The sequence below is a fragment of the Mustela nivalis genome (assembly GCF_964662115.1).
Source record: "Mustela nivalis genome assembly, chromosome: 2".
Taxonomy (NCBI): Eukaryota; Metazoa; Chordata; class Mammalia; order Carnivora; family Mustelidae; genus Mustela; species Mustela nivalis.
Window position 1 is genome coordinate 175,189,277 of NC_139021.1, and position 25,595 is coordinate 175,214,871.

Below are 25,595 nucleotides of genomic sequence, written 5' to 3' on the forward strand. Positions count from 1 at the left end.
AAAGTAAGGATCATGAAAATGTAAGGCCTTACTGTACCCTTCAATGATCTGGTGATGCAACTTGGGTGTTTTCCCACAGAATACTCTATTTCGGTTGAAAATATGCACTTTCTGGGTTATAGCTAGGATCCTGAATTGCAAATTTCAGAAAAATCAGGCATCAATAAACTCACCCCTAAAATTTGACACGTGTATATCAAAACCAAGCAAGGCAAATTTTCTGGACACATATAAAGAGATATCCTATTTTTTTTAAGGAGAAACAAGTAGATTTTAGGGCAAAAGCAAAAATAAGATAACTAGAATCGAAAAGCTGCTTTGACTAGTCACAAACTAGTCATTTACTAGTTCAGTCATAGAAGTACATTATAAGTAATCATAACATCTCACCAATGCTAAGAACAGTGGAGAAGGTCACAACTGGAAGAGCCCTTCTAGGCTTCCCAGCCTCACTGCTCCCCAGAAAGAGCTCCTTTCTTCCAAATCCATGTTTAGTGAAGGGCAGTTTCCATATACTCAAATCCCAGCTTCACCATTTCCAGAGACCGGCAGCTAACCTCTCCCCCAGCAGCATCACCCTGACTACTTGGTGGCTGTTTCCCATTCTAAGAACTCTGGTCTCCCTCGTCAAACCAAGGTGACCAAAGGAAATGGACAGATTTTGTTTAAAAAGAAAAAAAAAAAAAAAACTTGCCTCGTAAAACCATTCTGTATAAGTTCTCTTTGAAGTTTCTGATCTTCAGCAGCATATTCAGAAAGTTCAGATTCCACCGCCGGAGGGAGAATGTTTGGAATAAATTTAGAAAACAGAGTTGGAGCCATCTGAACCCACTCTGTGAGGGAAGGAAAAGATCCATTAAGGAAATCATAAAGACAAATTACATGAAAAAAGGAAAGCTTTCTTTGTTCACAGAAAGAATATATGTTATTAAACCAAACTTAAAGTGGGGAAGAAAGCAATGCAATCCCATTCTGACAAGAAATCTACAAACAGGTTAAATCTCCTTTCTAAAAAGAACTAACAGTACAAAGAAAGCAGATATTTTTACATTTTGCTGATAAATGAACACTCTCTTCCCTTTATCTGTGAGCACTAAATATAAATAACATCCACCTGTAACAAGGGTACTCTGCCTTCCTTGTTGCTGGTCCTAATTTAGCACTGTTACCCTTTCAGATCCTTTTAAAGGCTGCCCTTTCAAATTTTCCCTTTGGAAAACATCTTCGCTGTACAGATCAAAAAACCATAAAATGTCAATCTGGGTTTAATCCAGTAAACTCACTTTAAAAACTGTAATCTGAGTAAATAATTCTAAATCTGGGAGTTGCCGGGGGGGGGGGGGGGGGGCGGGGCGGACATGTTTGATGCTGTGCAGTACTGGGTCAATGGTAAGTAAAACATGTCCAACAGGAGAACAGTTAAGTTAGACATGACCAAAACAAAACAACAACAAAAAAACAAGTACCACAAAAAACAATCCACTCTTCCCTTGTATAAACTTATGGCAAAATGTTCTCAACAGTGTCCCTCCTTCTAGCTCAACTCAAATATACCTTCAGAGTCTCAGCACGGCCCCCAGGAGAACCACTGATCCATCAGTGAGAGGTGGCGGGAGACAGACTGATCTGCCATTTTATGGAACTCCAGGCAATCATTAAAATAAAGATGAAGAAATCAAAGAAAAGAGTGTGTATTAAATGAAGAAGTGCAGGATGGGACAGCTGGCACTGTGCCTAAACTAGGCTTCTAAAGATCAGATGGAAACACACCAAAAATTTTAATAATCCTAAGAACCTACAAAGATTAGGGCTCAGGAATTTAGTTTAAGTTCAAATGTATTCATCATACAAAGATCAGCACTTGAGAACCAGTGCAATGAATGCAACTTTTACACTTGAAATTCAACTTTTAAAATATTTTAAAATAACTTTAAAATATTTTAACCTTAATCTGTCAGGTGAATAAAACTACTTTAACAAACTAGGAACACAATGGGTACTGGCAAGGCATGTAAATATCAAAATATGTTTAACAGTATCTCCGAAAATGCCTAGGGCAGCAAAAGGTTATTCTCTGATAAAATTCTCCTTTTCAAAAGGACAACTCTCAAATACAGAATTCTCCTCACAAGTAGTATGAATCCTATTACAAGAGCTCAAACCCAGATAAAAATATACCTATGAATTTTTCTATATGTAGTGACTGGCTTTATTCTGCAATATTGTTATTTACGATAAAAGCCAGAGCTGATAAAGCTGCCTACTTGGGAGACAGAATTTAGAAATTTGTTATAATGCACTTGGATGTCTTCCAAAATAAAAGAAAATCATTCATAACCTAGCACTAAAAGAAAAATTCATGAGCCATTTTTAGCACATCTAGTAAAATAAACATAAAACTGTCAAACTATAAACATTAGTTCATAGGACATATGTAATAAAATGTTTTTGCTACTTTATAGAATTACTGAGAATAACCTGTTTATGAAGTTATGAGGAACAAAGTTTAAGACCTGATGAAAATTTAAGGTAACATGACTTCTGGATATTCTAGAAGACTAACTGCTTAAAGTAGCCTGGGAAAGAAGGTATTTCTGACATCACAGTCTACCTACAATACCACTGTTTTTAAGTGGTTTCCATTTCAGCAAGCTAAATTCTGACATATTTTTAAGCAAACAATCAAGCCATCAATTAATTAAAATAACTACGGGACTTAACTGGATAGTAATAAAAACAGCTAATGTTATTAGCTATGTTTAAGTACTATGTTAAGATCTTTAGATAATGTTTTATTTCATTTAATCCTTAAACGACAAGAGAATTCCACAAAAATAGTATTGTCAAGAAAGCATCCCTTATGTTTCTAGGTGGTAGCACAATGTTCTATCCTGAGAACTTTTGCAATCTCTCTACTACAGATTTTTTTAAAATTTGCTATACGGGGCGCCTGGGTGGCTCAGTGGGTTAAAACCTCTGTCTTTGGCTCAGGTCATGATCCCAGGGTCCTGGGATCAAGCCCCACATCGGGCTCTCTGCTCAGCGGGGAGCCTGCTTCCCCCCGCCTCCAACCTGCCTCTCTACCTACTTGTGATCTCTCTCTCTGTGTCAAATCAATAAATAAAATCTTTAAAAAAAATCTGCTATACAACTGTATGAAAATTTTGACATTCTGGCTTACAAACAGGAAGATATATACAAAACATCTTGGAATTCCTTTAAATTCAGTAGCTTTTTTAAGATAGATACATTGAGATAATTTATCAACCATGCCTTTGAATATAGTGCTCTTTGACATTTGGTTCTGCTTTTCTCAGTATTTCTTTCTTCACAGTAAATTTATGAAATGACTGTAATTTTACCAACACTTCTAGATTCCCTACAAGTTACAATGGGCCTAGGAAGATGAGATGCCTAGGAAGATGTATGTCGATGCATATCTATAGTGGTGGGTGGGGTACAAGTAAAGGAGAAACTCCACAACACAAAAGACAGAGATTAATACTGGATATGAGAATCAATTTTGTCCAAAATGTCTGCAACCAATTAGTTCTTATATTTCTTAAACTAGCTGGTTTTCATCAGTACAGAAGGAATTCCAAGGGAGTCCTGAGTTTACATTTCACAATGATGAGTGCAGTATCTACTCAGTTTTTGCTTTCGTGTGGGTTTTTTTTTTTTTTGGCTATAACAAATCCAAATACCATTAGGTCTCAAAAAACACATAGACAAACTCTGACCTTTGGATAAGGCTGGAGCTGTCATAAACAAACAAACAAACAAACAAGTCTAACCCCAAAAGATATATGGCTCTTTACCTGGCCTGAGAGTGTACAGGCCTTTCACAATATTCGCCATAGTTGAAGGTGTGACCTGAAATGGTGTTGACTGGGCTTCTAAAAGTAAAGCTGAAAGAAGAGAAAATGGGTTATAAAAATGATAGAACATGGCAGGTTTCTCTATTATTATTTCTCCCAAAACTAAAGTAAAACAAGTGCAAGAAAAACAGCCCCAGAGGACAAACCCAAGTCTATAAGCTAAAGATTTTTTTTTAATCCACTGCAGTAGAGCTCAATCTAACAAGTAAATATGTGCAGGTCTGTTAAAACACTAATGGAGATTATTCAATTCATGGAGGTTCTGAAAATAAGCTTTCCAAAAGCAGTAGTATTCATGGTACTTAGCGAGTGCACTGAAAGTGCTTCCCATTAAGTTTATGAGTCAGAAAATTTACATTTGGGAAATAAAATGTTCTCTAATTCACCCAACCATTCCTCTTTCCCCAAATCAACATATTAGAGGCTCTTGGGATTTTTCTGAAAGACACATTACTGGTAATTTTAGTAACTGTGATGGGAGTCAGAGACTCACATTCCCGAACACTAGAGCGGCATGTACTTCTTCCTTACTGAACATACAGGCAAGAGATCGCGGGGCTCATCCTCACTTTCCTAACTCTCACAACCACATGACCCCGACCGACCATACCAAGTCAGCTTTCTTTTAGGTTACATTCTCCAACAAAGATTTTATTAGAACATTTTTAAATAAGTAAGAAGATTCCTCTAGATAATACCATTAACAGATACAAATGTATTACATTATTTGAGTGGATACAACAGATACCAATGATTCCAAACAGCTAATTTTTTAATTTCTCTCTCAAAGACCGCCTGTAATTTAGTAGCCCCAAAACTCACAAGACTTGGCATAATTTTATTCTAAGCCAGGCTTATAAAGCTGTATAGGCTATGCCTTTTCAAAAATGAAAGCGCCTCCTCATTTGACCAGCAATGATTTTATAGTTTTTAAACATACAATGCAAGCTACGTTTGAATTTATATGATGAAGGACAGAGGTGCACCATTCCAGTGGATCCTTCGGATTCTATCTCTCAGCAATAAACAGTGATAACTCTGAAGGATCCAGTGGATCCTTCGGATTCTATCTCTCAGCAATAGACAGTAATAACTCTGAATGCCGCAGGTAAGTTTTAAGGATGACAAATGTTAAGCACTGCAGAAAATCACATTTCAGGATATAATGTTCAAAAACTGCAATTCTAAATTTTAGGTTCTGGGAGTCTCTTCAACTCAAGGTTATCTCTAATTTCAACATGTGCCCCATATGGAGGCTCTTTTTCTATTCATTCATTTCCCTACTTTTTGACAATCGTTTTGGCCTTCGTAAGTCTTATTCCCACTAACTCTTCACATTCAATCACACATTAATTATGTAGTCAAATATATATATTTGTAAATTAAGAAATGATATATTCACAGATTAAATTATATATAAAATACATAAAAATTTATCTGGGATGAATTACTGAAAAGAATTGCATTCAGTAACAATTACAGAGTTGAGAAGGTGTTAAAAATTCACTAAAATCCTCTCCACCTAAATTTTTTTAGGAGAACGGTGCTTAAGAGATTTGTTAGTTGGTCTCCTCTTTCAAGGAAAAAGAAGGGCATCTGGGGGGACAGGCAGCAGCTTGAGACTGGGAAGAAAATATTTCTTGAGTATTTAACAACTGCTAGGTATTTTATAAGTTTAATTCTTTTAAACTTTATTTAGAATTTACTTTCTTACAAACTTAATTATCAACTACTTTAAAAATAAGGAAACTGAGGCTAAGAACAAAACAAAATAAAGAACACTGCATAATTTACCCAAAGTCACAGAGCTAAGTGGCAGAGAGGTCTAAGAACCTGTGTTTCACTCTGAATTCTGTATTCTTTCTAGTTAACCATGCCACCACTGAAATACAGATCTTATATGTGATGGGTACTAATGAAGTTTTACTCTTCGTTTTCTCCCCCAAATTATGGAACTAAAAAACAAAAAAACAAGAATTCCACAACAATTCCACTCATTGTTGATTTTAAGTTAACAGTTTTGAAACTAGACTAGGTCCTTCCTGAACTCCTAGGACTGACCTCTTTTCTTATAGTTTATGACACTGAAATCTAGAGAGATGAAATACCGTCCTAAAAGTCACATTGCTTCCTAACAGTGGAACTGGAGCCAGAACCAAGATCCTCTCCTCCTTCAATTTTTCCTCAGAGCTATACCTTCACCTGAGGGCTTCTCTCCTTTTTAAATTTGAACAGTAATTCTTAAAATCAAAACTAAAATTAAAAATATCCTTGACTTTTAAGAAGTTCAAACTAGGGCACCTGGGTGGCTCAGTTGGTTAAGCGACTGCCTTCGGCTCAGGTCATGATCCTATAGTCCTGGGATGGAGCCCCGCATCAAGTTCCCTGCTCGGCAGGGAGTCTGCTTTTTCTGCTGACCTCTCTCCTCTCATGCTCTCTCTCTCTCTCAAATAAATAAATAAATAAAATCTTACCAAAAAAAAAAAAAAAAAAAGAAAAGAAATTCAAACTACATCAGTCTGAACTCAAGGCAGAACCTAAGAACAACTGATAATCATGTAACTCTTTAAAGCCTTCTGTCAAAAGTGAACTACAAACCTTTACTGCAACTCAACATACTACATTTTCTTAAGAAACTTCTACCATTAACTGGCCTGTTTTGTCACATTTGCTCCGAATCAGCAATATAGAAATACTACAGATACCCTGGCTAAGGTAAAAGTATTTCTGTTTTCAAAGTTTAATGAAAGTAAAAATCAAATTCAAAGGAAAACAATTTTGTTACCAGCCAAAGGTAGAAGCGATTTTATTTTATAAGCACATATGTTATGGAGAGATGGTAGAAAACGACCTTTATTTACAGCAGGAAGTCACTGTCTTCGTTCATGAAACAACTGTTGACACAGGGCACTTGAGTACCAATTATTCCTTAGCAGAGGGGGTATTCATTTGGCTCTGCTGCAAAACATGGCCCCTAAATTCTTCCCTAAATTCTTCCCATGGAGAGTTATACTCACACCCACACACCTGGAATCCAGTTACAGATAACTGCCTGGTCAGCACAACACAGCAAAAGTGACATTGTACCAATTTCTAGGCCCGGGACTTAAGAAACTGGCAGTTTCCATTTCCTGCATCTTGAGACACTCACTCTTAGAGGAAACACAAGAGAGGAAACTACAGCCACCACAACTTGCCAGTCACATGAGTGAGCCATCTTCAAAGTCCCCAACCCCTGGGCAAATCACATCGGCCCATGGTGAGTGCAGCAGAGATAAAGAACCCCACGAAGTCCTGCCCTAACTGCAGTTTGTGAGCAAAATAAAAGACTTTATAAAAAGACTATGTTTTGGGGTAGCATAATAACTGTAATAATAAATGAAACACCAGCATCTTCAAATTTATCTAAAGCCACAGAAACTAATCAGAATTTAGAATATTGACTTTGAGTGTAGTTATTTGTTTTGTTGGAATGAGGGGCAAGTATAGGAAAATGTACAACTAGAGATGAGAAATCATTTCTTCATAACTCCGTTTTTCCAATTTAATTAATATTAACCTTTCTATGCCTCAATTTCTCCATCTGTAACATGAAGTAATGACTACTACAACTGAGAAATAAATGTTAGTAAAGTATCTAGAACATGCCCCACTACAGAGTAAGCAGTGAGTGTATTTTTTTTAAGTTTTGTTTTTCAAGACTTTATCCATTTATTTGACAGACAGAGACCACAAGTAGGCAGAGAGGCAGGCAGAGACAGAGAGAGAGGAGGAAGCAGGCTCCCTGCTGAGCAGAGAGCCCAATGCGGGGCTCAATCCCAGGACCCTGGGATCATGACCTGAGCCGAAGGCAGAGGCTTTAAACCACTGAGCCACCCAAGTGCCCCAAGTGTATTAATAAATACAGAGCATTAATAAATACTTAGAGTGTCCCTTATTGTTACAGAGCCCAAACCAATGAGGCCAATGGTCACTGTCTGAATCCCTTACTCTAAGCACAATGCTTGGTAATTGTTCAATAAACATGTGATAAGCTCAGTTTTATACAATTTACAAAAGATTTGGGGAGCTTGGGTGGCTCAGTCAGTTAAATGTCCAACTCTTGATCTCAGCTCAGGTCTTGATCTTGAGGTCGTAAGCTCAAGCCCTGCACTGGGAGTAGAGCCTACTTTAAAAAAAAAAAAAAAAGCTGGGGCGCCCGGGTGGCTCAGTCAGTTAAGTGTCTGCCTTTGGCTCAGATCATGATCCCAGAATTCTGGGATCAAGTCCCATATCGGGCTGCCTGCTCAACGGGGAGTCTGCTTTTCCCTCTCCCTCTGCCTGCTGCTCCCCCTGCTTGTGCTTTCTCTCTCTCTGTCAAATAAATAAATGAAATTTAAAAAAAAAAAAAAAAAAGCTTAAGGAATTTTACACCTTACTTGGAAAAGAAAGGCCTATCTACCTTTAAGTATACTTTTGAATGAAAACTAAACTATATAATGAACAAGAGGAAGATTATTACTTTTTTGGAAAAATAAAGTGCAAATTAATTGAAGGCTTAAGAGGAAAAAAAAAATTTTTTTTTTCCCTGACTTTATGTCTTCACATCAACAGGCCTTTATGCAGACTCTTCAGAGGGTGTGATCTTGTAAAATATCATGAATCTATGGAAAGCTCACACAGATTAAGAAGAGAGATCTCTCTCATCAGATCTGGAAGACTATATATTCTCTTCGAGTATTTTCTTCGCATATGCCCAATAACATTGATTTCTAAATTAACTGATAAATATAAAAACAGATTCACAGAGAAAAAAAGCAGTAGCATTTCTTTAAAGAATTTTAACAGAAAGACTTCAAAATGCTGTGTTCCATTTTGCAATGAAAGTAAAGAAAATGTCAACATCAGAGATAATACTTAAGTGGTTATAAGACCTGGAATATCATAGAAGATTATATTTAAAGATGCTTATAAACATCTGTCCAAATTTTTAGAAAGTCATGCTCCCAAGATTTTGGTCTCTATTCTGATAGAATCCGTCGGGAATATAATAATGAAACAAATATTACCTTAATCAACCGTATTATTTGAAAACTTGGCCTTTCTGGAAGAAACTGGCCCAAAGTTTAACAATTTGTTCTTTTAAACTCAAAAATAAAAAAGTTGATGGTCAAGGTTAGAACAATTCTTCTGTAAATACTGGTAAAAGTTCACTGTGGCAGAAAGTAATTATGAGTATTAGAAAAGCTAAAAATACATACTATAAATCCAAGTATGTGCCAAAATCTAAAAAATGACTTCAATGATATACTGCAAAAAACATGAACTTTTAAAAGATGCTGAGACCTTAGGTTGAAGGAACTTCCTAAACTCCACTTAGAGAGGTATACATTTTTACTGAACGTAGGATAAGACGCCACCTACCGTGAGGGGGCAGGGGGCCCAAGAATGGGGGGAGAGAAAAACTAACTGAACTTGGTGCTTTGATCTGCTTCCTTACCAATCTACATTACCAAGTTAAACCTTTTATAAATCTCACTTCATAGAAGAAAAAACTCAAGATCAGAAGCTGAAGAGCTTGCCTAAAATATAGTTAATAAATGACTAGACTAGACAAGGGATTTTACACCAAAGAGTAAAAATCAGAAAGAATTCTGTGCTACCATTTCAAAGATAAAATATTGCGCTCCTTCTAGAATTACGAGTAACAAAGTTAGGGTGAACCCCTTATAAATATTTCCCCCGTTGTCAGGAGGGTAAAAAAGGTAAGTATCAGGCCAGATATAAAGGCACTGTCCCATGACCTAGCTCAGCTACTCCCAGCTCTCCATTTTCAGTTCCTCAGGGTCTCTATAGAACTGGACTTGCAACACCTCTTGCTATACGATTCAGATGTTAATAATGGCTGCACATGCCAATGCTCTCTGATCAAAAATCAAAAAGATCATCGCTCGTGTTATCTCACCCTTATAAGCTGAATTACTTACGCATTAGGCTGTAAATGTGCTTTTCTGCAACATGTTCCGTAAACAGCTTTATAAGGTCATCTTTTAGGTCTCTGTTAAGCTTGGTTTCGATGTAAAACTTATTCTGAAGAAGAAAATAAATTGTTTTTTAGTGACTTAATTAGGGGGAAGTGATTTGTCTAATGAGCTGAAGCACCAAAAAATAAATTATTTTAGGAAATAATTAATAAAGGTATCAATTTAAACAAAAAAACCCAACATTAAAAAACAAAAGCCCTGCTACTATTATTTGTCTTTCTGGCATGGAGTTAAAGCACATAAAGATAAAGATAAAATGTTATGAACCATACACCTCCAAAAGAACACAGGAAGACATTCAACATAAACTATACAGAGATGTATAGACAAACGGACCACACTGTGTAACAAGCACATATGCCCTTTAAAAATACTGTATCACCACCAAAAGGCAACAACAGGAAACACTAATAAAAGGTACCCCATTTATCAATGATCTGCGCTGAGAGCAGGCAGTGGACATGCACTGGTTGATTCCCCAACATACAATCTGTTTCACTGATTCCTCTAAGTTACTCAGCTTATGGCATTCTTAGGAACGGTCTTTGGTTCAAAGGCAGACATGTGACCCAACATAGAGCAAACAGATTGAGCAAAGCCTAGTTCGGTGCAAAATATCTTGTAACTCATTTATGACCACGAGAACAAACTGAAACAGATGCTGTGTACATGAAGGAGACAAGAACCTGAGTCCCTGGTAACACTATAGAACCATGAGACTGCCTATTGAAATCTGGCAGAGACTGCCTTATTTGCTTAGTTTTATTACAAGAGATTAAAACTTTTCCTTATTTACTTAAACCACTTTGAATCAGGTGTTCTGTTTTTTTTTGCAGCCAAAAGCATCATGATTAGAATGACTAGCCAAGGGGCACCTGGGTAGCTTAGTCGATTAAGCCTTTGCCTTCTGCTCAGGTCATGATCTCAGGGTCCTGGGATCAAGTCCCACATCGGGTTCCCTGCTCAGCTGGGAGCCTGTTTCTCCCTCTCCTGCCTGCCTCTCCCCCTGCTTGTGCTCGCACTCTCTCTCCCTCTGAAATAAATACATAAAATCTTAAAAAAAAAAAAAAAGAATGACCAGCCAAACAAGACTAAATTTGTTCATGTTAAATGTTAACTCAATATATAGGTATGGAAAATAAAAACAGGAATGTTAATAAGTTGCTCACTGATTCTCCTAAACAGAAGATTATGAAAATTATAAAAATAACATGCACATGGTAACAAAATAAAATCATGCAATAAAAACCAGTCTCCCACAGCAGACCCTCTGTTGCATTCTCAAAGGCCCCATTCAACTGGGAAAACTTGTATGTTCTTTCTAAAATGCTCTTTGCAAATACATGGATGTGTGTGTGTTTGTGTGTGTGTGTGTGTGTGTGTATGCTTTTTTTTCCCTAATAAAGAAACACGTTTTATGAAGAATATTACACACTGCTTTGCATTTTTCTTTTTCAGCTAATGTATTTGGAGAAGATTTCTCTCTAAGCATACATACAAGTCATTACCTTTCACTGCTTATTTTTCTACTATAAGTATCTTTCCACAAATTAATAGTCCTCTGCTGATAATACAGATTTCTCTCAATGTTCTGTTTTGTTCTTTCAGTAAACTGTATTTCATGGAGAAGAAATCCTTTTGAAGATTAGTATTCCACATACAGCAATCTTTATGCTACAGAATGTAGGATCAACCCAAATGTCCCATTCTCTAATAAACAAAAAGGAATTGAGATAATGATTGCTAAGGGCCCCTGCCTTCATAGGAACACTAACATTAAGATTCTATGATTTTATATATTTAGGAAGAAGAAGGGACTAATCAATAAAGTCCATAGAGACTAAAAATTATACTCGCGGCATAATTCTCCAAATGAAAGAGAGCACATCACCATAATGGAAGAACATTTTATTATTCTACTTGTTTTATGGAATGACTTACTTGACATTTATCATGTCATGTTTTTAGACAGCTGTCTTAACTCTTACTTTCTGAGGACGAGAAAGCTTTCTCACATATCTTTACTTTCCAAGCACAGTGTCTTCCATACGGCAGAAATAAAATAAATGCTGAGTACTGATCACTCAGTACTTTTTCCTGTATGCCTGTCTATTCAGCAGTGTTATTTATAGAATTTTTATGCAGTAAAAGGGTAAACAATTCTATGTCAATACAATCAAACATTACTAAAATAGATGAACTTCCATTTTTAACATAATACATAGCAAAAGATAAACAGTTCATCTATCTGCACTTGGACCAACAGAGATACCTGGAAAGAGAAAACAGCTCTAACTTACCATATATATGAAAAGAGGCACAATGCTCTGCAATGCTCCCATATACTGTCCAAGGGCTATATTAAATCTTTCAATATAGAGATCTGGAGGGCTGGCCTGTGAGAAAGAACATTAAACATGATTATTCTGGGAAACCAAGTTGAAGACCTTTAATCTAAAATGCAGACTCAGATAAATTAAAAAAAAAATGCAGACTCAGAAGTCTAAGTCAAAATTCATTCTTTCCAAGATTTTATGACAGAGAGAACAGGCGCTGGGGAGGGGCAGAGTTGGGGGAGAAAGAGAGACAGAAGCAGATTCCCGGCTGAGTAGGAAACTCAATGCCTGATCCCAGGACCCGGAGATCATGACCTGAGCTGAAGGCAGACACTTAACCAACTGAGCCACCCAAGCACATCCCAAGTCAAAATTCATATTGAAATTTACAATAAAGAAAGGGAGAAGGCTAAAGGTTAAGACGTCTATCTTTGTTCCAAAATCCGCTATGCAAAACTGAGGTGTGGTTTAGCAGTCTTTAAAACTTGTGTAACTTTATACCATGTTAGCTAAAAGTCTTACTCAGTTAGTGAGTAAAAAGCTGCATTCACAAGTTGTGTTTATTAAGATAAATCAGTTTAAAAATTATCACTGAGCTATGTGGACATTTCCTATAGGAACCAAACCATATTTGAGCCTAGAATATGAAGAAAGAGAGAAAATACTCAGGAAATGGTACAGGACATACTATTAAAATAGCTATTGAATTTTTACAGTTACCTTAGGCACAGTAATATTCTGACTTCAATACCAACTTGACTGTAAACCACTTCTATAGCTAACCAATTAGCTATGAAGAGACTTAAATGGTCCATATATATCCTCACCTCTAAAGAGCAATCAAATAAACATAATACATGCCTGGCTTTTAACTCATTGTTATCAAAACACCAAGTCATAAGGCCATCAAAAGAAAACACTTCCTGTTTTACTGCATGTTATGGACTAAATTATGTGTTCCCCTTCCCAAATTCCCATGATGAAGCCCAAAGCAGTGTGACTGCATTTGGAGTAAGCAAGCAATTAGGCTAAATGAGGTTTTAAGAGTCAAGCCCTGATCCTTGAAGATTAGGGTCATAAAAAAAAAGACACCAAATGGCTCCCTCTCCCTCCCCATCTCTTCCTCTGTCTTTTCCTCTATTCTATCACACCACGTACCCGCCCCCAGCACACACTGTATGTGAGCACACAGCAGGCCCACAGCTATGGACGAGCCAGGAAGAGAGTTCTCAACAGAGACCAAATCAGCTGCTACCTTCATCTTAGACCCCCCAGCCTCAAGAACAGGAGAAGTACATTTCTGTTGTTAAACCACCCAGAGTTTGTGGCATTTTGTTACCGCAGCCCCAGCGGACTAAGGCACTATGTTTTAGGAAAGTATACCCATCTACTGTTTCATTTTATTCTCTAAAGCTAAACTAACTAGGTATCATTTTAATACTGAAGAAACACACAAATGGGCAAGTCACTTATCTGAAAATAAAGAGGATAGACCCAGGTCTTCCAGCTAAGAATTCATTCCAGACACAGAGAGTTGGAGATGGGCATGGCACAAATCATCATGCAAACAAAAGTGACTGTAACCCATGGCATTCTCATTACTTGACAAACATACCGTGCTTTCAAACAACGAAAACAAGGAAATGTCACACTGAGAGGTTCCAGAATACTAAACAATTAAATTGTAAAACCACTTCAGCTAAGCTGTTTTTAAAACGTCCAAACGTTCCAATACTATTTTTAATATAAGATTTCATTTATTTTTTTCAGTTCTACTGAGATGTTAGAATATTGTAGTGAATGTTCCTTACTTCTAATTCATCTTCCACGATTGCACATTTAGAGATCTGGCACATACAAGATCCTTTTTTTTTTTTTTAAATTTATTTTTCTTAGTCTTCCTAATTACCTGCAAACTGAATGTTATTTCCATTGTACATACAAGGCCACTAGGGCTCAGAAAGGGTCACAGATCTACAGTCCCACAGCTAGTAAGCCCAAGAACGAAGACTCAAACCTTAGTCATCCGAGTCCTCGCAGCCATTTACACTGCATCCCTCTTTTAGCAGGCTGAGAACTTTAGAAAACTTGAGCGCACTCTGCTTTCACGGATTGTTCTTCTCACACGCAGCCCAGCAGAGCACTCCCACCGCACTAACAGTATGATGTGCTGTTTTAGATTTTCTCGAATCTTTTCTTCCTGAATGCCTTTACCACACCCCCTAATCAGTCACTCTAGTTAACTTCTATTCACTCTTCTAGATTTGTGTCACTTCCTCCAAACTGCCGGAGACACAGGGCCCTCAGATAGAGCACCATTCCACTTCTTCACTTTTCCCACCAGGTCGCCTCTGCTACTAAACTTCAAGCCCCTAGAGGGCAAGACCTCTGTCTTGTCTTTATAACCTCCACAGCTGACCGCAAACCTGCAAGAAAGCATGCAGAGATAAATCCGTTTTTCTGCAAGGACGGTCTTGCTTAAATATAAATTTGCTTAAATCTAAATCCTAACCTTGTCTTGTTTCCATCGAAACTACTTCCTTACTACCTAACAAGATTGTATTGACATCAGGCAATGCATTTAGCCTTCTGAATTTCAATTTCCTTAAATACAAAAAAAGTAAAAATACTAATTGTGCTACTTCCAAGATGTGCCAAAAATCAAAGAAAATGATATGTGTATGCTCTGAAAAATGTCAGATGTTATAAGGGGACATGCAACTAGTGAGGGTAAGTAAACTCCCTTATGAATTAACTATCTATTTGCCTAATACTTGAGAAAAACCTATTAATATTATTAAATGCATTCTTTGTTAACTAGAGAAATTGGGGAAAATGGTTCTACATTATGGGCAAACTTATAACTCTAACTACTGGGCAGAATCGTATGTAATATCTTTTTCTAAACTGCAGCAAAGAACTCTGGAAATGATATTTCAGCACTCAAAGAAATAAATTTTAGAAGCATTATATGAGAAAAAGAAAATCTGAAGAGTTTTTGCATTAAAATAATTTTTCTTTTCATAAAAGGACACTTTATCTATTCAAAAGCTGAAAGTATGAACACTGATCAAAAGGCACACTTAACAGCAGAGAATAAATAAAATTGAATTCCTTAGTTATTCTTTTCAAGAATTCCCAAAGCCTCAAAGGTTATGAGTATTAAAAAGCACTTTTTGTACTAAATCAAATGTCAGAACATTTATTTAGCTTTTTAGTTCCACATTTCACGCAGCACTTACTCAAAACCTTTCAAATGACAGGACTATAAATTATAAGTCTTCTAAAATAAATCCAATCTCTTTACAAGGAACTAGAAATAACTGCCATTTAAAAAATAACAAATCGTCCCTCCTTAAAACTTAAGTTCAGTATACCTTAGGCCCCATGGGGGAAATTGCTACCTATTTGATTTACATTATTTCAACATGAATGTATTTGGCTTGGACATTAAATAATATTTTTTACCCTAAAATAAGCAAGTCTCATTTTCTTCTCAAAAGAAAAAAGGAAGGAAGGAAGGAAGGAAGGAAGGAAGGAAGGAAGGAAGGAAGGAAACACAAGCTGCCAGAAAAATAACTATTGCTCCAACCCTGCTCTGATTTCATAACCGAGCCAAATTCCCAAAAATTTATAACGTGTCTCGTAGGAATGCTTCAATTTCTTCTGCTTTTTTTTCTTTAAATGAGTAACACATTCATCTGGTTTAAAATTTAAATGCATTCAAAAGGAAATAAGAGTTTACCTTTATTCCTTCCTCACTGAACCAACACTTAATTCATTTATAAGCTTCCAGAAGAATTAAACATCATATATGAAAATAAGTATCCCATATATATATATATATATATATATATATATCTCCTTTTCCACACAGATGCTAACATAAAACCACACCAATCTATACTTTTCCTAAGAACATACCTTGGAGACTTTTATTCTAGTGGTTCTCAAACATTTTGGTCTTAGGACCTCTTTATACTCTTAAAAATAATTGAAGATTCCAAAAAGCTTTTGTTTATTATATGGGTCATATAATATATAAATATAAAAATATGTACTAATTTATTCTAAAATGGTATTAATGAAGTCTGCATTTTAACATTTAATGATAAAAGTTACATGTTTTATATTATAAACTAGTTATATGTAAATAACTATTTTCCCAAAAAAGGAAGAAAAATGGCACTGTTTTCACATTTATGCAAGTCTCTTTAGCATCTGCCTTAATAGAAGTCTGCTTAATTCTCATATAGATGTGGTATGTTGTTCTGATTGAAGTAAATGAAGAAAACCTAGCCTCACACCGATATGTAGGCAGAAAAGGAAGGCATGCCTCAGTATCCTTTTTAGATAATTGTGCATGTTTTTCTTTAAAACTTGACAAGATTCTCAAAGGTTAGTTGAAACAGGAAATCTGAAACTATTAATGAACTCTCTGTACTCTATTACATTAAAACCCATTGGTCTATCTTCTACTTTGAATGAATCTTTTAATACATACATTTTATAACATCAGAAATTGGTCATTTGTAAAATACTGAGTTGCATATGTCTTCCACATGTTGATGCATTTCACTATACATCAAAAAGAAAAAAATTTACATTTGTTATTATCACCACCTATTTCATCAGAAGAGTCTTTTTAAGTACTGGGAAGCCATCAAGGTCATGGTAGTAGATACAGGCTTTCCAAATTCTAATTTTCACTCAAATTTTCAGCTCGAATTTTGTGTCATTGGGAACAAAGACTGCCAGTTGCTTTCCTTGAAGTGACACGCTTCATTTTTGAGAAAATGTTGAATACCAAAGTCAAGTTAAATAACCAGTTTGTCTGTCAGTCAGTCATTCTTTCAAATAAAAACACTGTTCTATCGGAAAAAAACACCCCATCTAGTTCAGCTCAAAATTCACCAACCACACAAGTGCTTTTTCTTAAAACAATCACTGTACTTTGATATGCAGCTTCCCATTTCTCTACAGAGAATATTTTAAGTATATTAAAAATCACAATAAAATTGTGAAATTTTTAAAAAAATTGCTGCTTCATCTAGGATATTCTTAAGTGAAATGCTTTCATTTTCTAAGGGTGGAAGATTTGTGCAACGGCATCAATAGTTTGCCCACCACTGGCTCGGTGGGCATCAGAACAAATATCAACAACCATACCATGGTAAGGTATCAGAACCATACCATCAGAACATCAGAACAAATATCAACCCACAAAAAAGGGCAAATAACATCTTAGGAGTACTAGAAAAAGCTTCAATTTTGCAGACCCTCTGAGAGGATTTCAGGAACCCTTGAGGTCCTCAAACCATACTTTAAGAAATCTGTTCCTCTAAGTAAAATGTTTGAATTTACCATTTAACCAATCTCCACATGAATAGCCTGTTGCTAATCTTCTCTACCACAAGGTTACCAATTATTAACTTCCTATAGCTATTGTTTAGTAGACTGTGCCTTTTTTAAAAAAAATTTTTAAGTAAAATAAAGAACTAGATGATAACCTTATGGATAGTTACAAAATAATTTGGCCCCCCCTAATTCTGAAGACCTAACCTGCTTAATATCACTAGTATTATATGTATATTTAGTTACTAAGTATATTCCTTAGAGCAAGGACATAAGGCTAAGATTTGCTATATCATACCACGCCTTCATAAAAGGAAAGAAAAACAAGTTTGTTATCCTTACTTTTGAAAGCCAGATAAGGAAGTTTGGTCAGTTATTCTTCTTAGATGTATATTTAATTTTATAACAACTGATTTATTTAAATAATTTCCCAGCCAATAGACTTGAAAATACTATGATCTATGTCAGTACTGGCCAAGAGAACTTTCTGTGATGACAGAGACGTCCCATATCTGCACTATCCAATATGGTAGCCCCTAGCCATGTAGGTTTACTTAGCACTTAAAACCTCTTTAATGAGGGGCGCCTGGGTGGCTCAGTGGGTTAAGCCGCTGCCTTCGGCTCAGGTCATGATCTCGGGGTCCTGGGATTGAGTCCCGCATCGGGCTCTCTGCTCAGCAGGGAGCCTGCTTCCTCCTCTCTCTCTCTCTCTCTCTGCCTGCCTCTCTGCCTACTTGTGATCTGTCTGTCAAATAAATAAATAAAATCTTTAAAAAAAAAAAAACCTATTTAATGAAAACCAAGGAACCAAGTTTTTATTTCATTTTCATTGTGGTTAGGGGCTACCAAAATGGACACCACAGATGTAAAATACAAACAAGTTCCACAATTTCATACTTATATCATTCCTCTTCCACCTCTGCCTCATCCCACCAAAATGAAACATAGAAAAAATGTTAAGGACTACGTGCTTTTATGTTCACAAAAACACTTTGTCTTCAAATAAATGACTTTTGCATGTTAAAATGAAATACGGAGGAAGAAAGGATGGGAAGGAAGACTAAAAAAACATAAGAAGGCCATAAACCTGTATCTTTATAGAAGTAATACATGTTTACTGAAATTTTAAAAGATTTAAAATGCTATTATAGAAAAACCACCACTACTGACATTGGTAGATAACTACCATTAACATTTTCTTCTGTTCTTGTGTTTATGTGTGTATGCTTATTTTAAAAAATGTGTAATTATATTATTTTCTAATTTGCTATTATCACCCAGCTATATATCATCATCTGCCAGGTCAAATATATTTCTACAACATAATGAACCATCTGGACACACCACTGTCTATTCCATTTGCCCTTCTTCATGAGACACTTAAACTAGGCTTAACTATGTTTATTATCTGGGTCCGAATGGATCCTTCTACTCCAGACTAGGACTTCAGTGGTGCAAAAGTGTTGTGTGGCCTCAGCAACAAAACAATCTTATATTTAAACCTAAGATGGCACCACTCCTTGCTTAAGTAACAGCAGGTTCAGGAACAAGGCTGCATTTCCATAGGCCAGTGAATCTCGAAGAATGCTCTTCTCCAAATCATCTGAAGGGCTTGTTAATGATGGACAGATTCCTCTGCCACACTCTTAAGTCCTGACTCAAGAAACCTTCCAGAAGTGTGTATTTTTTAATGAGAACTTCAGGAGACTCTTTAAACAGCCAGTCCAGCAGCCGTTAAACACTTAAAGAATTCAAGTGTATACCAGGAAAAGAAGTTTTATGGGAAGGAAATCTAGAGGATTAAAGAAAGGGCTGAGTTAACACAAGACGTGATTTACTGCAGGACAACTGCAACAATTTAGCTGCAAACTATACATATATACATATATTATACAAACTATATCAAATCAGTAAAAATATGATATCTTAGCATTTTAACATTAGTGGTACAACTCTACATAAATTTTTCTTTTAGATTTAACTGCTTCTTGACTGCTGTCAAATTTAGTGCTTAGAAAGTAATTAGAATGTAACAGTGAAGTTCCACATCTACTTGAAATGCAGAAAGCTGCTAAAGAACATCAGTCCTACCCTGATAACAAAAAAACCTAGTTAAACTACATTATTTTCCAAGCTCATCAGGGTTCTCTGTGTTTTACAGCTGCCCAGTCCAACCAGGTGAAACAAATTCTAAAGAGTGAGCAGCTCTGGGACTCCCTGTCTGGCTCAGTTGGTAGAGCATGTGATTCTTGGTCTTGGGGGTCATGCGTTCAAGCCCCATGTTCCAGGGTAGAGATTACTTAAAAAATAAATAAATAAAACCTTTAAAAAAAATTTTTTTTAAATGACCAGTTCTTTTAAGGAAAGTTTCTCCATCGGTGATGGCAGCCATAAAAGCTGGTAAGAAAACAACAGAAGCTGTGACTAATCATTCAAGGCCAAGTGTAAACTAATAGTATAGAATCCCTGGGAGTCTCCGCACAAGGACAGTCCACACCTTCTCTCCAGTTTCTTTATAGAAGTTTGCACTGAGTCTTTGAGAGTAAACGGAATTAAAAGTCCAGCTTCTGAGATCCTGGATTCCTTTAGCTTATCCATATAACAATAACTAAGCTAGGTGACACGGCAGTTACAAAAGGTCCAAGGATTACATAACAGAGGAAAATGCCTAAAGAAGTCAGGTGGACTAGGATGACTTCTCACTCTCCTACACACTTCACCCCTTTTAAAACTTAGCAAAAATTACCACTTACCCCATGTGTTTCTTTTTCAAAGAAAACTTTTTTCCTTACCTTTTCCAAGTACAAAACTCTGTCTCAAAATTAAAGTTTATTTTAAAAAGAATGTAACTCGGGGCGCCTGGGTGGCTCAGTGAGTTAGTTGGGCCTCTGCCTTCAGCTCAGGTCATGGTCTCAGGGTCCTGGGATCGGGCCCCGGGCTCTCTGCTCGGTGGGGAGCATGCTTCCCCCTCTCTCTCTGTCTGCCTCTCTGCCTACTTGTGATCTCTGTGTGCGGGTAAATAAATAAAATCTTTTTAAAAAAAAGAAAAGAAAAGAAAAAGAAAAAAAAGAATATAACTCACAGTGCACTCTGTATACTGTGGTGACAACTGCAAATAATTGCTCATTATTTAAGCGATCTCTCTTGCTCATCACAAATTCCATTTTCAAGATGCTGTTTTAATTCAGACAAGTAGATGGTTCTAGTAACCTCAAGCATAAGCTTTTTAATCAACCAGTAAGTGTTTTACTGAATCTCTCTTTAGGTCTGGCACTATGTTAAGCCCTATGAGGACATATAAAAAGAAAACGCAATCCCCATCTTAAAAATATGATAGTAAACTTATTAAAATTATGGTCTGCTGAGGGTTACATTGGCTGAGGGTCTCACTGGCAAATTCTGTTGAGATAAGTACCACTTTGCTATAACTGCTTTAAGTTTTAGTTTGAATTAAAAAATGGATCTCCAAATAACTTATTTAGAAAAAAATTCAGTAGAATACACATATGAAGCTACCTACCGGTTGGCAATGAAATTTATTTTACTTGAAATCCATTTAGGGATAACAGGCAATTATCTTATTACCTAAAATCATCCTCATTCCACAAAGAGTGAATAGCATATTTGGGGGAATGAAAGTCTTTCTAAAAACACACTGTGCAGCTCAACAGATGTAGAAATTACAGCCTTTAAAACATACATAAATATCCAATGACCACATGCAAGACAACCAGCTGCGTTATGCTGCCACCCACCGGACAGAACATTAACAGCAAAGCAAACCTTGCTCTGATTTTAAAAACCAAGAGAATCTGGTTCAGTTTGCTGGCAGTTTGGTAGTAAAACCTTATATGTAATCTGGTGTCCGTGAAGAACAAAACTAAGTTAAGTAATGTTGACTAATTATGGTTTAGTCTCTATAAATTTCCATTATTACTAGTAGATGATTTCAGAGTCGAATTATAACTTAACAAAGATGTATTTAACTCAAAAGATATCAACACTACTGTAATCTTATTAAAATAAGTGGTTAAAATGTAATTAGTTGACCAACAGTCATGTAAACCATCCCAAATTCAGCCCTACTGGAAGAATAAACACTGCAACATTTTTCTTCTCCACCTCTGTGTTTGTGGTCTCTCTTGGGGACCTGAACTCAGGTTAGTATTATAGGTGGTTTTCCTAACACTTTAATGTTCTGGCCTGGCCTGGGAACCAAGTCCGTTTAAACACTGTGCATGTACATAATGTTCAGTGTAAGTTACAAATCACTGAAAAACTGCTGGAAGAAACACACTTGTTAATGGGTTACTGGCTAGAAAGCTAGCAGATCAAAACAGCAAAACAGTTTTTACATAGTGAAAGTGAAAATACACTCTCAACAGGATAAAGTGCATTAATACATAAATTTATCAGCATTATGTGGGGGCAAAAACCTCATGACTGCTCTAATGGATTCTGGACTCAGACCTACACAAAAATAATCAAAATACAGAAGGACAGTTTTAAGAGTAAAGAATGTTCTATCCATTAAACTCAATTGTCCAAATGGTGGGGCAAACAGGATATTCTAAATACTGCCAACTCAAATACTTTTTGTTATCAGTCAAAAAACCACCCCTAAAATCTCAGTGACTTAAAATGACAAAGTTTGGATAAATAAAATATAGTACAATGGAATGTTATTCAGCCATAAAAAGAAATGAAGTATTAATCATGATATAAACATGGACTTGAAAACACTGTAAGTTAATTAAGCCAGACACCAAAGGTCACATATTATCTAATTTCATTTCTATGAAATGTCCAGAAGAGCCAAATCCACAGAGACAGAAAGTGGAATAGCAGCTGCCAGTGGCTGGGAGAAGGGGAAGGCGGGAATTACTGCCAGTGACGACTGGCTTTCTTTCTGGGGCAACTAACATGTCCTGAAATTAGCAGTGACGGTTGCACAACTTTGTGACTACACTAAAAACCAGTGAGTCTGTACACTTTTAAAAAGATGAATGTTAGGGGCGCCTGGGTGGCTCAGTGGTTAAGCCGCTGCCTTCGGCTCAGGTCATGATCTCAGGGTCCTGGGATCGAGTCCCGCATCGGGCTCTCTGCTCAGCGGGGAGCCTGCTTCCTCCTCTCTCTCTCTCTCTCTGCCTGCCTCTCTGCCTACTTGTGATTTCTCTCTGTCAAATAAATAAATAAAATCTTTAAAAAAAAAAAAAGATGAATGTTAGAGTACATGCTTGTATCTTAAATGTGCTTATATCTCAAAACAGAATTTTTTTAATGGGTTAAAAATTGAAAAAAAAAATACATAGCAAAGCTTTCTTTCTCAGGTTTTACAGGCCCATCTTGAGAGTCTACCCCATGTCAAACTTGCTCAGGGACCCAGGATAAGAGAGCCTCTATCATCTGCCACCATTCCCTCAGCAAGCAAATGGAAACATGGAAAACTGAACAGCTGATCTTGAAGGCTTCAGATCTTTGGGTACACACTTCACCATGCACACCTCACTTGAATTCACAATTCAGAGGCCAAAGCAAGTCACGTGCCTGAGTCTAATTTCAACAGGATAGAGACGCATACTCTTACCATGCATTGAAAAGTAAGAGAAAGGCAAACTTTGTCTAACGAGTACTCAGCTAGTTCACAATCACAATAAGCCAAAAGAAACCAACAGTAGTACCTCAGGATTCTGGACCTCAAGCAGCTCACAATGCTGCAAAGATGGCATCCTGCTTAGTAACTAAACCTGTGCCAAAGTGCTAAACTAAGGCCGAGTAGCAACACACACACAGTGCTCTAGGAGCAGAGAAGACAAAGTGATTCTGAATACTGTCAGGGACACCGAAATTAAAAGCTCAGTGAACCCTGACAAGGAGAATGCCCGGGGGGAGTTGACCCTCAAACAACATGGATTTGAACTACATGGGTCCACTTACTCATGGATTTTTTCATACAGTATGGTACTGTAATATATTTTCTCTTCTTTTTTTCTTAATATATTCTTTTCTCTAGCTTATTATTATAAAAATACAGTATATAACAAATAAACAAAATCTGTGTTAATCGATTATGTTGTCAGTAAGGCTTCCGGTCCACAGTAGGCTATTAGTGGTTAAGTTTGGGGGGAGTGAAAGGTTATCCTCAGATTTTCAGCTGCGTGGGGGATTGGTGCCTTATATTGTTCAAGGGTCAACTACAGTGGCAAAAGAAAGTAAATGAGAAAATACACAAAGATGAAAACACACAGCCCATTTAAATTTTATTTATTTATTTTTTAAAGATTTTTTTTATTTACTTATTTGACAGATCACAAGTAGGCAGAGAGGCAGGCGGGGGTGGGGAAGCAGACTCCCCGCTGAGCAGGAAGCCCAATGCGAGGCTCGATCCTAGGACCCTGGGATCATGACCTGAGCTGAAGACAGAGGCTTAACCCACTGAGCCACCTAGGCACCCCCCATTTAAATTTTAATAGCAAAAACGTTACACTATATTGCTGAGTTCACAGTGTGAAGAGCCCTGAAATCCTTGATAAGGAGTATGGTCTTTGCTCTTTAGGTAAATAAGAGAGTCGAAAGATTAAGAAAACAGATGATATGAGGGGTACCTGGGTGGCTCAGCTCAGGTCATGCTCTCATCAGGGTCATGGGATCAAACCCCACACTGGTTCCCGCACTCGGCAACTCTACTTGAGATTCTCCCTCTCCCTCTGCCCCTACCCCCTCAAATAAATAAATAAATCTTAAAAAAGAAAATAGATGACCTAAGTCTGAAAAAAAAAGGACTGAGGCAACAAAACAGTCTTGCACAGTAAAGATTCAAGCTAGAAATCTTCCTATTTTTCCATGGAGTACCCATGAGGACCTAAGCTAGGCACACAGCATGGGATAAATTTGAGACTTTACAAAGAGGAAAATTAGCAAGATTTGTGATTCATTTCCTATCTCTATCCTATTATTCATCCTATTCCAGTCTATCAAAATGATCATTACATCCTTTGCCTAAGCAGTACTAAAGAATAAACCCGCATCTTAATGATCTCTGCAGTCCACGCTAAGTCTAGCACACGTGCTCACACAATGTTTTGACATTCAATGTTTGCTGACCTGAATGTTCTCAAAGCACTATCACCCTCCTTCCCTATTCCCCAAGTCCCCTCTAGTAACTGCCAACACTTCTATGGAAACCAAATAGATCTCCCAATCCTCTTACCCTGCCTCTCTTCCGGCTGGTCATGGTTCTAGCTATACTGTTTCTTCTAGATACTTCTTCCCATTACCAGCAACTCCACAATTTCTTTTCCAAGATTCCTTGGACCAAATGTGTGCCATAATTCAGAACTTCACAGATTTAGATGGTATAGTGATATCTACACAATGTATTATGTAAAATACCCAACAGAGATTAGAAATATCAACACACTGATATTTCTAGGAGAAAACACATAACACATTGATATTTCAGGAAAAGAAATATATAAATGTTCCCCCCAAATTCCTCACGAGTTTAGACCAAGTCTTACTACCACATGAGTTCTGACACCAACTTAAGAGGAAACATCCATTTGCAAAGGTTTTTTTGTGATTTTGGAATTGCAGATAAAGAATCGTGGACCTGTAATTCACCTGGTCTATCGTAACCACTACTTCCCTGCCTCCCTTTCTTTCCTACTTCAACCCATCACGTACTCACTTGTATTCCACACCAGTCTTTGCTTGGTGCAACTCCTGGCATGTAAGGGCTTCTACAAACGGGCTCCAATCTTCCTTTTCCAGCCTCATCTCCTCCCAATCTCCCTCAAATACTCTCTATCCTCACAGGCCCACTCCTTTCTACCCAAACCTCTCCAAAAACAGCCTTTGCTTATGAAGTTCTCTCAGCCTAAACAGCTCCCTCCCCAAACACCCACCATTTTTCATGGCATTCATTTTTTAAAGATTTTATTTCTTTGAGAAAGAAAGAGCAAGAGAAACAGCATGAGCAGGGGCAGAGGGAGAGGGAGAAG

General features: G+C 36.9%; 1 protein-coding gene across 1 annotated transcript in view; it reads right to left on the reverse strand.

Annotated features, from left to right (window-relative positions):
• The window catches only part of CACUL1 (CDK2 associated cullin domain 1), a 70,017-nt gene that overhangs the window by 11,389 nt on the left and 33,033 nt on the right, over positions 1 to 25,595 (reverse strand). The window contains exons 4-7 of the mRNA XM_082720268.1: positions 12,202 to 12,297; positions 9,845 to 9,947; positions 3,819 to 3,908; positions 695 to 833 (exon numbers count right to left, since the gene is read on the reverse strand). Coding sequence (XP_082576394.1) covers positions 695 to 833; positions 3,819 to 3,908; positions 9,845 to 9,947; positions 12,202 to 12,297 — 428 coding nt within the window. The remainder of the gene's footprint in view (positions 1 to 694; positions 834 to 3,818; positions 3,909 to 9,844; positions 9,948 to 12,201; positions 12,298 to 25,595) is intronic.